This window comes from Suricata suricatta, chromosome 9 (assembly GCF_006229205.1).
Source record: "Suricata suricatta isolate VVHF042 chromosome 9, meerkat_22Aug2017_6uvM2_HiC, whole genome shotgun sequence".
NCBI classification, from domain to species: Eukaryota; Metazoa; Chordata; class Mammalia; order Carnivora; family Herpestidae; genus Suricata; species Suricata suricatta.
In genome coordinates, this window is record NC_043708.1 from 83,715,472 (window position 1) to 83,730,352 (window position 14,881).

General features: G+C 36.3%; 1 protein-coding gene across 1 annotated transcript in view; it reads left to right on the plus strand.

The window, feature by feature from the left end:
* WDR76 (WD repeat domain 76) overlaps window positions 1-14,881 on the plus strand; it is a 75,030-nt gene that overhangs the window by 50,410 nt on the left and 9,739 nt on the right. The window contains exon 9 of the mRNA XM_029951355.1: window positions 6,944-7,102. Within this exon, the coding sequence (XP_029807215.1) occupies window positions 6,944-7,102 (159 nt within the window). The remainder of the gene's footprint in view (window positions 1-6,943; window positions 7,103-14,881) is intronic.

Sequence of the window (14,881 nt, forward strand, 5' to 3'; positions counted from 1 at the left end):
AACATCATGAAAGCCAGGAAAGATACCGCCCTTGAAGATACCATTGTTGTTAAAAAGCCATGAAAGCAATGAAGCCTGAAAAAATAAATTCCTGCTGGAGAAAACTGTGTCCAGATGTTGTACATGACTTCACAGGATTTATGACCGAGATAGTCAAGGAAATGATGATAGAGATTGTGGTCATGGCAAAACTGGTAAGGGTGAAAGGTTTCAAAATGTGGATCTTGGAGGAATTTAACAGCTAATAGATGTCCCATAAGAGGAATTAATAGAAGAGTGCTTGATGGAGAGGAGTGCTTCTGAACCAGTGCCAGATGATTGAAGCAGTGTTAGAAAACAAATTGACATTAGACAATCTGGCAGAAGCATTCTGATTGTTCAAGCCACTTCTGACTTCTTTTATGACATGGACCCTTCTATGGTACGGGCGCTGTCACTAAAGCAAATGTTAGAAGAAGGATTGGTACAATATAGAAACATTTTTAGAGAAATGAGAAAACAAATCAGATAGAAATTATGATATATTCCATAAAGTTACACTCAGTGTGCTGCCTCTCCTGCCTCCCCTTCTATCTCTTCCACCTCTTCTGTTGCTATCACCCTGAGACTGCAAGACCCAGCCCTTCCTCCTCCCCTTCCTTGTCCTACTCAACATGAAGATGATGAGTTGAAGACCTTTATGATGGTCCACTTCCACTTAATAAATAATCATCCTACTGTATAGTTCATAAATTTATCTGTTGTATACATATATATCTCTTTGTGTGAAAATCTAGTAACTGTACAGCATGAACTGTATGAGCATTTTTGTATCATTATCATCATCATTGCCTAAGTAGTCATTGTGTAGAACATCTTGTGCAAGACTGTTAAGGAAGTGGATAGCCTATCCTTACATAAGCATAAGGTGAGTAGTATTTAATATAAAATAATAATGTATTAGCTTCTTTACCACTTTATAATTTTGCTTTCAAAGAATTACATTACCTCCAGTATACCTTTTTCTCTTATAATTGGAGAAATTGCATACCAGCTTATCAAAACAGGTAAGTGATGTTTTAAAAAAAATGTAACTGTTTCCAACTGCCTTCAACCCCTGCCTCAGTCAGAGGTTTCATTTTTAACAATATTTGCAAAAGCTGGAAATGGTAGTGGGGGAGGGTGGTGGAAATAGCAGCTTCTTCTTTTCCAGGGATTTATTTAATGGGAATGCGTTCAAGGCAAGAACAAATTCAGAAGGAAATCGACTTCATGATCTGGAAGTTCAGAGCTGAGGACTGCCTGTTTGCAGATTTCAGATACTCTGAGTCTACTTTCATTTATTTTGGCGATCCCCAAAGGACTGGGAAAACATGGTGGAGAAGTAGGGGGCTCCATACTTCCCACCCACATCTCTCAAACAAAGAAGGGCTGAAGCCAAAGGACTCTGTACCCCCAACTGTCTGGGAGAAAAGGAGATGGAGTCTACTAGGGAGACAGCCTCATAGGGCTACTTCAAGGTACAAACCAAAGCACACACGGTGGAGAGTTCAAAACATCACTATGAGTAGGGAAATAAAATAACCAAAGGTAAAACAAGAGAGACCAAGGGACACCCTTCAAAAAACACTTCCTAAATGGCCTGGCCCTGGACAGTCCTTTAATATAGCAGTACTTGCAGGTGCAGAGCACATAACAGCCTTTTAAAACTTACAAGAGACAGAACGCTAGCCAAAATGACAAAGTGGAAGAACTGTCCTCAAAAGAAATTCCAGGAAGAACTGATCAAAATAGATATAAGAAACATAACTGAACAGGGATTTAGAACAATGGTCATAAAATGAATCGCTTGGGTTGAAGAAGGCATAGAAGACAGCAGAGACTTCATTGCTGCAGAGATCATGGATCTTAAAAATAGTTATGATGAATTAAAAAATATTGTAAATGAGGTGCAAAATAAAATGGAGGCAGCCACTATGAGGACTGAAGAGGCAAAGAGGAGAATAGGTGAATTAGAAGACACAATTATAGAAAAAGAGGAAGCTGAGAAAAAGATAAATTGATCCAGGAGCACAAAAGGAGAATTTGAGAACTTAGTGCTACAATCAAACAGAACAATATCTGGATCATAAGAATCCCAGAAGAAAAGAGAGAGAAAGGGGCTGAAGAGGTACTTGAACAAATCATAGCTGAGAACTTCCCCAACCTGGGGAAGGAAACAGCCATTGAAATCCAAGAGCACAGAGAACTCCCCTCAGACGTAACTTGAATAGATCTTCTGCATGACAAATCATAGTGAAACTGGCAAAATATAAGGATAAAGAGAGAATTCTGAAAGCAGCTAGGGATAAAAGGTACTTAACATAAAAAAGGTAGACACAAGGTTAGTAGCAGACCTATCTACTGAAACTTGGCAGGCCAGAAAGTAATGGCAGGAGATCTTCAATGTGATGACAGGAAAACTATGCAGCCAAGAATCCCTTATTCAGCAAGCTTGTCATTCAGAATAGAAGGAGAGAAAAAGTTTTCCCTAACAAACAAAAATTGAAGGAATTCATTATCACTAAACCAGCCCTACAAGAAATCCTAAGAGGGATTCTATGATGGAAATGTTGCAAGAAATGCAAAGTACCAGAGACACGATGACAAGCATAAACACTGCAGAGAACACAATGACTCTAAACCCCTATTTTTCAATAATAACACTGAATGTAAATGGACCAAATGCCCCAATCAAAAGACATAAGGTAGCAGAATGGATTAAAAAAAAACAAAACAAGACCCATCTATTTGTTGTCTATAAGAGATTCATTGTAGACCTGAGGACACATTCAGATTGAAAGTGAGGGGATGGAGAAATATCTATCATGCTGCTGAAAGTCAAAAGAAAGCTGGAGTAGCCATACTTATATCAGACAATCTGGACTTTAAAGGCAGTAACAAGAGATGAAGAAGGGCATTATATAATATAATAATTACAGGGTCTATCCATCAGGAAGAGCTAACAATTATAAACGTCTACGCACCTACAGCATTCTTTCTTAATAAAAGCCCTTGACAAAGACAGGATAGAAGGAACTTACTGAAACATCATAAAAGTCATTTGTGAAAAGCCCACAGCTAATATCCTCAGTGGGGAAAAATGGAGAGCTTTCCCCCTGAGATCAGGAACACGACAGGGATGTCCACTTTCACCATTATTGTTTAACACAGTGCTGGAAGTCCTAGCATCAGCAATCAGACAACAAAAAGAAAAGGCATCAGAATTGGCAAAGATGAAGCCAAACTTTCACTTTTCACAGATGACATGATACTCTATATGGAAAACCCGACAGACTACACCAGAAGCCTACTAGAACTGATTCATGAATTCAGCAAAGTTACTGGGTACAAAATGAGTGTACAGAAATCAGTTGCATTTTTATACACCAATAATGAAGCAACAGAAAGAGAAATCAAGAAACTGATCCAATTCACAATTGCATGAAAAACCATAAAATACCTAGGAATAAACCTAACCAAAGATGTAAAAGATCTGTATGATGAAAACTATAGAAAACTTATGAAGGAAATTGAAGGAGACAAAAAGAAATGGAACAACATTCCATGTTCATGGATTGGAAGAATAAACGCTGTTAAAATGTCATTATTACCCAAAGCAATCTACACATTCAATGCAATCCTAATCAAGAGCTAGAACAAACAATCCTAAAATTTGTATGGGACAACGAAGGACCCTAAATAGCCAAAGTAATATGGAAGAAGAAAACCAAAACAGGAGGCATCACAATCCCAGACTTTAGCCACTACCACAAAGCTGTCATCATCAAGACAGTATGGTATTGGCACAAAAACAGACACATAGACCAATATAATTGAATAGAGAATTCAGAATTGGACCCATAAATGTATGACCAACTAATCTTTGACAAAACAGGAAAGAGTATCCAATGGAAAAAAGACAGCCTCTTTAACAGATGGTGCTAGGAGAACTAGACAGCAACATGCAGAAGAATGAAACTAGACCACTTTCTTACACCATTAACAGAAATAAACTCATAATGGCTGAAGGACCTGAATGTGAGACAGGAAACCATCAAAACCCTAGAGGAGAAAGCAGGAAACAACCTCTTTGATCTCAGCCACAACAATTTCTTACTTGACACATCTCCAAAGGCAAGGAAATCAAAAGCAAAAATGAATTACTGGGACTTCATCAAGATACAAAGCTTCTGCACTGCAAAGGAAACAGTCAAGAAAACTAATAGGCAATCGACAGAATGGGAAAAGATAGTTGCAAATGACATATCAGATAAAGGGCTCGTATCCAAAATCTATAAGGAACTCACCAACTCCACACCTGAAAAACAAATAATATAGTGAGGAAATGGGCTGAAGACATGAACAGACACTTCTCCAAAGAGGATATCCAGATGGCCTACAGACACATGAAACGATATTCCACATCACTCATCATCAGGGAAATACAAATCAAAACCACACTGAGATACCACCTCACACTGGTCAGAATGGCTAAAATGAACAAATCAGGAGACTATAGATTCTGGTGAGGATGTGGAGAAATGGGCACCTGCCTACACTGTTGGTGGGATGTAAATGGTGCAGCTGTTCTGGAAAACAGTGTGGAGGTTCCTTAAAAAATTAACAATAGAACTCTCCTATGACCCAGCAATAGCACTGCTAGGGATAATACCCAAGGGATTCAGGAGTGCTGATGCATAGGGGCACATATACCCCAATGTTCATAATAGCACTTTCAACAATAGCCAAATCATGGACAGAGCTTAAATGTCCATCACCTGATGAATGGATCAAGAAGATATAGTATATATATACAATGGAATACTACATGGCAATGAGAAAGAATGAAATATGGCCATTTGTAGCAATGTGGATGGAACTCAAGGGTGTTATGCTAAATGAAATAAGTCAGGCAGAGAAGGACAGATACCATATGTTTTCACTTCTAAGTCAAAGAGGAGAAACTTAACAGGCCTATAGGGGAGGGGAAGGGGAAATAAGGAGAGGGAGGCAAGCAAACCATAAGAGTCTTAAATACTGAGAACAAATAGGGTTGTGGGAAAGGGGAAATGGGTAACGGGCATGGAGGAGGGCACTTGTGGGTATGAGCACTGGGTGTTATATGGAAACAAACTTGGCAATAAACTATATTTTTAAAAAATGACTGAGTTATACCCTAAAAAAATTAAAAATAATGTGACTGTTTCTAATAGTGACTGCATTGTGAATATGATTATAATACTGTATCCCATAAAAACTTTATAGAGATTAATCCATTAGTGTATAGGCTAGGCTACTGGAAGCATCTTTATTGAGTACACTAGGCTACCTTAAAGCAGCCATATTGCCACTTCATTATCATTGCATGAATTGTTATACCTATAAGTAAATATGAATTTCATTATCATATTATGTTTTTATTTTTGATGTTCTGTTAGTAATATGTGTATAATATCTATAGTGTTTTTTTAATCATATAAGACAATATTGACAGGTACTGACAGATGATTTATGTTGTTAACAGATGACCTAAACTTGTGGGATTGAAAAACAATACAGTACTCTGATGTATTTTCTTTTCCTTATGATTTTATTAACATTTCTCTAGCCTACTCTTGTCAAAGTAAAGTATATAATATGCCTAACATACAAAATATTTGTTAGTTGACATATGTGTTGTTATTGAGGATTTTGGTCAACAGTAGGCTATAGTCTATTTGTCTTAAGTACATATAAAGGTATCTGTAATGATTGCTTAGTATTTTAATGATCATTTTAGTTAATTTTGGATTTGCAGCAATTTTTAATAGTTGCAGTCTTTCTACCTTTCTGTGTTAAGTTTTTTTTATAACAATGGAGAATTTTGTTTTTCTAAAAAATAAACACTATAAACATATATGTGAAGATATTAACAGTGGTTAACTCTAGGAGGAAGTATGTGTGTGGTTATAAGTTTTTTCCTTTTCTTTTAAAACATTGTTTTGTTTAAATTTAAAATAAAAAAGGAAACAAAAATGCTTAAATATTTTGAGCAGATTAAGCAAATTAAGCAGAAATTATTGTTGCTCTGGTTTATAATATGATATATGGCATGTAATATAATTTATCCAGACTGAGAAGTGATGATTTAGGAGTTGGTAATCATTTGTGAAAAGGATAATCCCCAGAAGTAGTAATATTACCATTTTTTTTTAGAGAGAGTGCAAACAGGGGAGAAGGGTGGAGGGAGTGAGGGAGGCAGAGAGAGAGAGAGAGAGAGAGAGAGAGAGAGAGAGAGAAAGAATCTTAAGCACGCTCCATGCTCAGCACAGGGTTCCATGTGGCACGTCAATCCCATAACCCTGGGATCGAGACCTGAGCTGAAATCAAGAATCAGATGTTCAACTGACGGAGTCACCCGGGAGTCCCAGTAGTAACAATATTAACGTAGAACTGAAATACATGCATTTTCATGGTGTATTTAAGGAATAACGTATTTTTAAAATTAACATTTTGTGCCAGGACCAAATAACCTTATCATAATTGTGCTGCAAATGATATATAGAAGCATAGTGAGGAATCAAAGTAGTAATGGTGGTGATATTGTTTTTAGTAGAAGTGAATTATGCTGCATGTGAAATAGAGTAGATTTCTCATTTCCTGAGAAAAGTTATCTTTTCCCCCTCTGCATTATGAAGAAAGTAGTTTGCAAAAAGCTGGAAACTGTTAAAATAGATGTGACAATATTGTTGGATTAAAAATTAGAAAAAAGTAATTTAGTGATAATACAAAGTTTTTTGTTCTGACTTTCTGAATGGGAGGCTGGGTATAATTATAGACTAAGAAAAGACTGACTGTAATAAAAACAAATTGTTTAATAACAGAAAGTGTTACTGCTGTTCACTAGGTTTTGTCTGTCTCCCTGCCCTCAACTCTCTTCCAGACCCACCAATCTAAAGAAGATGGAATTTATGTTTTTCAGCCCCACAGTCAGCCAGTCAGCTGTCTTTACTTCTCACCTGCCAATCCAGCTCACATACTGTCACTGAGCTATGATGGCACATTACGCTGTGGGGATTTTTCAAAGGCTGTTTTTGAAGAGGTAAATGTTAATGTGTTTATATGTTGACTTGAGATGATATTCTGGATTCTTTATGAAATGACACATGAATAATTATTATACCAATCAGAATGGGTGAAGTGGTATAGAGTAGGAACTTCAGAACTACACTGCTAAGTTTGAATCTCGGACCATCCATTACTATTGTATGACCTTGGAAGTTTTTTTTAACTTCTTTGTGCCTCAATTTCTTGAGGTGTGAAATGGGACAGTAAGAGTACCTACCTAATAGGTTTGTCATGAGATTTTATTTTGTATTATTATATTTTGATTTAGTATAATTGTGGACACACAATATTATATTAGTTTAAGGTGTATAACATGGTGATTCAACCACTGTATACATTATGCTATGCTCACAAGTATTAGATACCATCTGTCAGCATGCAAAACTATTATAATACCATTGACTATATTCTCTATACTGTACATTTTATCCCTTTTTATTCCCATATTCATTCCATTACTAGAAGTCTGTATCTGCCATTCCCCTTCATCAATTTTCATCCCACTCCTCTGGCAACCACTAGTTTGTTCTCTGGGTCTCTTCCTGGTTTTTTTTGTTTGCTTTTTAGATTGCATATAAGTTAAATCATACATTGTCTTTCTCTGACTTACTTTACTTAGCATAATATCCTCTAGGTACATCTATGTTGTCACAAATGGCAAGATCTCATTCTTTTTTATGGCTAAGTAATCATTGCATGTGTGTGGGTGTATGTGTGTGTACACACCCACATCACATACACCCACACACATATCACATCTTGTTTTTTCATTCATTTATCATTGGACATTTAGGTTGCTTACATATCTTTACTATTGTAAATAATGCTGCAAGGAACAAGGGCACATAGATCTTTTCAAATTAGTGAAAAACATTGTTAAATGTTTATTTAGAGACAAAGAGAGCACGCCTCTATGTGAGCAGGGGAGGGGCAGAGAGAGGAGGAGAGAGAAAATCGCAGGCAGTCTCTATGCTGGCAGTACAGAGCCTGCTGTGGGGCTTGATTTCATGAGCCATAAGATCATGACCTGAGCTGACCTAACTGAACCACACAGGCACCCCCTCGAATTAGCATTTTCATTTTCTTTGGGTAAATAACTAGTAGAACTACTGGATCATAGGGTTTTCCTATTTTTTGTTTTTTTGAGGAACCTGCATACTATTAACTACAGTGGCTGCACTAACTTAAATTTCTACCAACAGTGCACAAGGGTCCATTTTTCTCCACATCCTTGCCAATACTTGTTATTTCTTGTATTTTTGATAGTAGTCATTCTAACACGTGTTAGGTTAGAGCTCATTGTGGTTTTGATTTGCATTTCCCTGATAATTAGTGATGTTGAGCATCTTTTCATAGGTCTGTTGGCTATCTCCATGTCTTTGGAAAAGTGTCTGTTTATGTCCTCTGCCCATTTTTAATTGGATAACTTGGAGAGGTTTTTGGGTTGTTTATTATATATTTTGGATATTAACCCCTTATCAGATATACTATTTGCAAGAATCTTCTCCTATTCAGTAGGTTGCCTTTTTATTTTGTTGATGATTTCCTTTGGTGTACAAAAACTTTTTAGTATGATGTAGTCCTAATATTTTTGCTTTTGTTCCCCTTACCATAGGAGACATACCTAGAAAAATGTTGCTGAGTCTGGTGTCAAAGAGGTTGCTTCCTTGTGTGTGTGTCTTTTTAATGTTTATTTATTTTTGAGAGAGACAGAGCAGTAGAGAAAGAGAGGGAGACACAATATCCAAAGCAGGCTCCATGCTCTGAGCTTTCACCACAGAGCCCAATGCACGGCCTGAACCCATGAACCGTGAAATTATGACATGAGCTGAAGTTGGACTCTTAATTGACTGAGCCACCCAGGTGCCCCCCTTGTGTTTTATTTTAAGAGTTATATGGTTTCAGATCTCACATTTGAGATCTTTAATCCATTTTGAGTTTATTATTTTTTAATAAATTAATTGCTTAATTTTAAATGTAAGCTCTACAGGCAATATGGGGGTTGAACTCATAAACCCAAGATCAAGAGTAGCGTGCTCTACCCAGTTGAGCCAGCGAGGCACCCCCACTTTGGGTTTATTTTTATGTATGGTGTCAGAAAGTGGTCCAATATCTTATTTTTCATGTAGCTGTCCAGTTTTCCCAACACCATTTTTTGAAGAGCCTATCTTCTACATTGTGTATTTTTCCCTCCTTTGTTACAGACTAATTGGCCATATAAGCATGGGTTTGTTTCTGGGCTCTCTATTCGGCTCCATTGATCTATTTTTGTCCCAGTACCATACTGTTTTGATTATTATAGCTTTGTAATATATCTTGAAATCTGGATTGTGATACCCCTATCTTTGTTTTTTTTCAAGATTGCTTTGCCTATTCAGGCTCTTTTATGGTTCCATACCAATTTTAGGATTATTTGTTCTAGTGAAATTCTTCACAGATTTTCTGTGAAAAATGCTATTGGTATGTTGATAGGGATTGCACTGAATCTGTTCATTGTTTTGGTTAGTATGGACATTTTAATAATATTGGTTCTTTCAGTCTGTGAGTATGGTATATCTTTCTCTTTGTTTGTATCATCTTCAATATTTCTAATCATTGTTTTATAGTGTTCAGAATACAGGTCTTTTACCTCCTTGGTTAAATTTATTCTCAAGTATTCTTTTTGGTGCAAGTATAAATGGAATTGTTTTCTTTTTAAACCCTTTTTTTCAGTTTTATTTACTTGAGAGAGAGAGAGAGAGAGAGACAGACAGACAGACAGACAGACAGACAGTGCGTGTGGGGGAGGGGCAGAGAGCGAGGGGGAGAGAGAGAATCCCATGCAGGCTCCGTAAGCACAGAGCCCATTCAGAGCTTGAATTCATGAACTGTGAAATCATGACCTGAGCCAAAATCAAGAGTTGGATGCTTAACCTACTGAGCCACCCAGGTGCCTCAAATGGAATTATTTTCTTAATTTCTTCTTCTGCTACTTTCTTATTATTAGTATATGGAAATACAACAGATTTCTGTGTATTAATTTTGTGTCTTGTAACTTTCCTGAATTCATTTATTACTTTAAAAGTTTTTCGGTAGGGTATTTAGGGCTTCTGTGTATAGTATCATGTCATCTGCAAATAGTGACAGTTGTATGTTTTCCTTACCAATTTGGATGCCTTTTATTTCTTTTTGTCTGATTGTTGTGGCTAGGATTTCCAGTACTTGAGAGTGGACATCTTTGTCTTGTTCCTAATCTTACAGGAAAAACTCAATTTTTCACCATTGAGGCTGATATTAGGTGTGTGTTATATATGGGCTTTATTGTGTTGAGGTATGTTCCCTCTAAACCCACTTATTTGAGAATTTTTATCATGAATTGATGTTGAATGTTATCCAATGCTTTTTCTGCATCTATTGAAATGATCATATGATTTTTTAATTTATTCTGTTAATATATATCATGTTGATTAGTTTGCAGGTAAGTGAACCGTCCTTGCATCCCCTGAATAAATCCCATTTGATTGTGGTAAATGGTCCTTTTACTGTACTGTTTAATATGTTTTACTGCTATTTCATTGAGGACTCTTTGTATCTATGTTCATCAGGAATATTGGCCTGCAGTTTTCTTACTGTAGTGTTTTGGTTTTGCTGGCCTCAGAATGTATTTGGAAGCTTTCCTTCCTCTTCTGTTTTAGCACAGTTTGAGAAGAAAGGTATTAACTTTTCTTTAAATGTTTGGTAGAACCTGGGTCCTCAGTCAGTTAAATATCTGTCTCTTGATTTCGGCTCAGGTCATGACCTCATGGTTGGTGAGATTGAGCCCTATGTCAGGCTTTGTACTGACAGCACAGAGCCTGCTTGGGGTTCTCTTTTTTCCTCTCTCTCTGCCCTTGCCCCACTTGCACATATGCATGCATGCTCTCTTTCAAAATAAATAAATAAACATTGAAAAAATAAATTTTTGGTAGAATTCATTTGTAAACAGATCTGGTTCTGAGCTTTTGTTTGTTGAGAGTGTTTTGAATGCTGATTCAATTTAATTACTAGTAATTGGCTTCTTCAGATTTTTTAATTTCTTCCTGATTCAGTTTAGGAAAATTATGTTTCTAGAAATTTAGTCATTTCTTCTAATGTGTCTGCTTTTTTGGCATATAATTTTTTTATAGTAGTCTCTTACAGTTCTTTGTATTTATGTGGTGTCTATTGTTACTTCTCTTTTATTTCTGGTTTTATTTATTTAAATACTGTATTTTTCTCTTGATGAACTACGTTAAAAGTTGATTAGTGTTATATATATTTTCAAAGAACCATCTCTTGACTTCATTGATTTTTTTTTCATTTATTTCCATTCTCATCTTTTTTTTTTCTTCTTTTACTAACTTTAGGCTTTGGCTTTGGGTGTCTTCTTTATCCAGTTGCTTTAGGAATAAGGTTAGATTGTTTATTCAAGACTTTTCTTGTTTCTTAAGATAGGCTTGTAGTGCTATAAATTTCCCCCTCCTAGAGCAGCTTTTGCTGTATCTCAGAGATATTGGACTATTGTGTTTTCATTTTCATTTGTTTCCATTAACATTTTATTTCCTCTTTGATTTCTTCATTGATTCATTGATTGCATGGTAGCATGTAGTTTAGCTTCTATATGTTTGTGTTCTTTCTAGTTATTTTTAATTAATATACTTATAATAATTACTAATTATTATAGTTAATAGTTTCATACTGTCAGAAAAGATGCTTGATATTTCAGTTTTCTTAGTCTTGTTTTGTGTCCTAACATGATCTATCCTGGAGAATGTTGCATGTGTACTTGAAAAAAATATGTGCTCTGTTGGTTTTAGAGAAAGTGTTTTGTATACATCTGTTAAGTCAATCTGGACTAATGTAATGTTCCAAGACATAGTTTCCTTACTGATTTTCTGCCCAGATGAGTTATCCATTGGTGTGAAGTGGGGTGTTAAAAGTGTCCTACTATTATTGTATTGCTGTCCATTTCTTCTTTTATGTCTGTTGATATTTGCTTTATGTGTTTAGGTGCTCCAGTGTTGGATACGTAGATATTTATGATTGTTATATATTTTTTTGTTGGGTTGATCCCTTTGTCATTGTGTAATGCCCTTTTTTTGTCTCTTATTACAGTATTTTATTTTTGTTTTTGAGAGACAGAGCATGTGAGTGGGGGTGAGGGTCAGAAGGGGAGGAAAAGTGAGAATCCTAAGCAGACTCCATGCTCAATGTGGATCACAACCTGAACCAAAATTTAAAATTGGATGCTCAACTGGCTGAGCCATCCAGGCACCCCACAGTTTTGTTTTAAAGTCTGTTTTGTCTGATAGTATTGTTACACTGGCTTTTTACCCCCTTTGCATTTGCATGGAATGTCTTTTGCCATTCCTTCACTTTTAGTCTGTGTTTGTCCTTAGATCTGAAGTGAGTCTCTTGTAGGCAGCATATAGATGGGTCTTGTTTTTTTTTTTTAATCCATTCATTTACCCTGTATCTTTTGATTGGAGCACTTAGGCCATTTACATTTAAGGTAATTATTGTAGGGGGTGCCGATCTGACACCTGCAAGGTCAAATTAAGTTGAAGTCTTTTTAAGAATAGTTGAAAGAGTGGGGTGCCTGGGTGGCTTCCTTGATTAAGCATCCCACTCCAGCTCAAGTTATGTTCTCATGGTTCGTGAGTTCAAGCCCAGCATTGGGCTTTCTGCTGTCAGCATGGAGCCTGTTTTGGATCCTCTGTCACCCACTCTCTCTGCCACTCCCCTGCTCATACTCTGTTTTCTCTCAAAAAAAAATTAAACATTAAAAAAAAAAGAATAGTTGAAGATCTTGGGCTCATACTCAGGACCACCATTCTCCCAGAGACACTCTACCTTGATGACCTAGAAACCTGCAGGTTTCTAATCAGTTTGATTTCTGACACAATGCACCAGAGGCTTCCAAAGGCCTGAGGAATCCATTAATATTAGATCCCAGTGATTACGTTTTAGTTTACTACTTAAATATCTACTTCTTAATGCTTACAATATTCATACCATTTGAAGTAAGCTTTCACATTTGCTTAACTGTATTAAGTGTCCTTAATAATTCTTACAAATCAAACTTTTTTTAATAATATGGATTTTAATCTTTGCGAAGCCTAGGATGATTTAGATGTAGTTTTTTATTTTATATCTTATTTCAAGTGTGACTTTTAAAGTTTCGCGGAATCCTCAGTATAAGAGCAATTTATATGTGATAGACAATGAAGAGAATAAGGCTATAACTGAAGTTGGTTTGTAAATACTAATTGATGGTCTAATTTTATGCCTTAATTTTTTACGTAAGAGAGAATTTTTGTGAAAAATGTTCTTTAAATTGTTTAATGATAGCACTTTGGTTATTAAGGTACAATCATGTAGTTATCTATGCAAGTCATGTTCTGTTCTGTATTTGTCTTTATTCTTACAAGAAGGTTGGATTTTGAAATTTAAAGGTGTGTGTGTGTGTGTGTGTGTGTATGTGTGTGTATATATAATATAAGTACAATCACTCAATAACTGTACTTAATTTTTTAAACAGCTTTACTGACAATTTACATACCATACAATTGACCCACTTAAAGTATAAAACCCATTGGTTTTTAGTGTATTTACAGAGCTGTGAAACTCCTGGAGTCCAGCTCCAACGGGTCCAGGGTTCCCCTGAAGGATGGATGGTGTCAGCACGAAAGAGATGGGAATTGGCGAAGGGGGAAGGGAATGAGAGAGTCACGAGGTTCTTTCTGATCAGCAGGCAGGCATCTCTGCTCTCCAGTCAGGCATGGGGAAGGAAGGGATCTTTAGCATTCAAATACAAGGCAATGTTTTTAGCATAGCAGAGGCTAAAGTTAGTTCTTTTGTGAGCCGAGGCCAATAGCATGTTTTCGAGGGGAAGAAAAACAGGTTTTCTCAGGAAATGTAATATTTGCTCCTATAATCACAAAAGAAGAAACTCCTACTACAAGTTTTTTCATAAAGTACAATTCACACATTTTAGCCTAAGAAGGCAAGTCACTCCTTATATCAGTCAGTCAGGTGCCTTGGGGGTCGGTGCTAAAGCAGAAATTGAGTGGGAGTTGAGTGGGTGTAGATGCCAGTCACCATCTGATGATGGGAGGCCTTGCAAACCTGCCTTACTTCAGAAGTGGCTCCCAGCATAAAACCATTTTCAGAGTCTAGTTTTAAAATATTTCATCACCCCAGAAAGAAACCCCTTGCCCATTAGCAGGTAGTCCCAATTTTGTCTCCCGCAATTAGCCCTAGACCACCATCATCTAGTTTTTATCTCTGTAGATTTGCCTATTCTGGATATTTCATCTAAATGGAATCACACAATTTGTAGTCTTTTGTGACTAGACTCTTACATAACAATGTTTTCAAGATTCATCCATGATGTAGAATGTGTCATTACTTCATTCCTTTTTATGGCTGAATAATATTTCACTGTATGGATAGACCACATTTTCATCATTTGGGTTGTTTCCATTTTTTACCTTTTAAAATAATGTTATTATGAACATTCACTTACAGCTTTTGTGTGAACATATGCTTTTATTTCTCTTGAGTAGAATTGTTGGGGCATATGGTAACTCTGTGTTTAACATTTTGAAGAACTACCAAACTGTTTTCCAAACTGGCTCCACCATTTTACATACTCATCAACAAAATATGAGTGTTTCAGTTTTTCCACATCTTTGCCAAGACTTATTTTTGGTTACTATAGCCATCCTAGTGAGTATGAAGTCCTATGTCATTC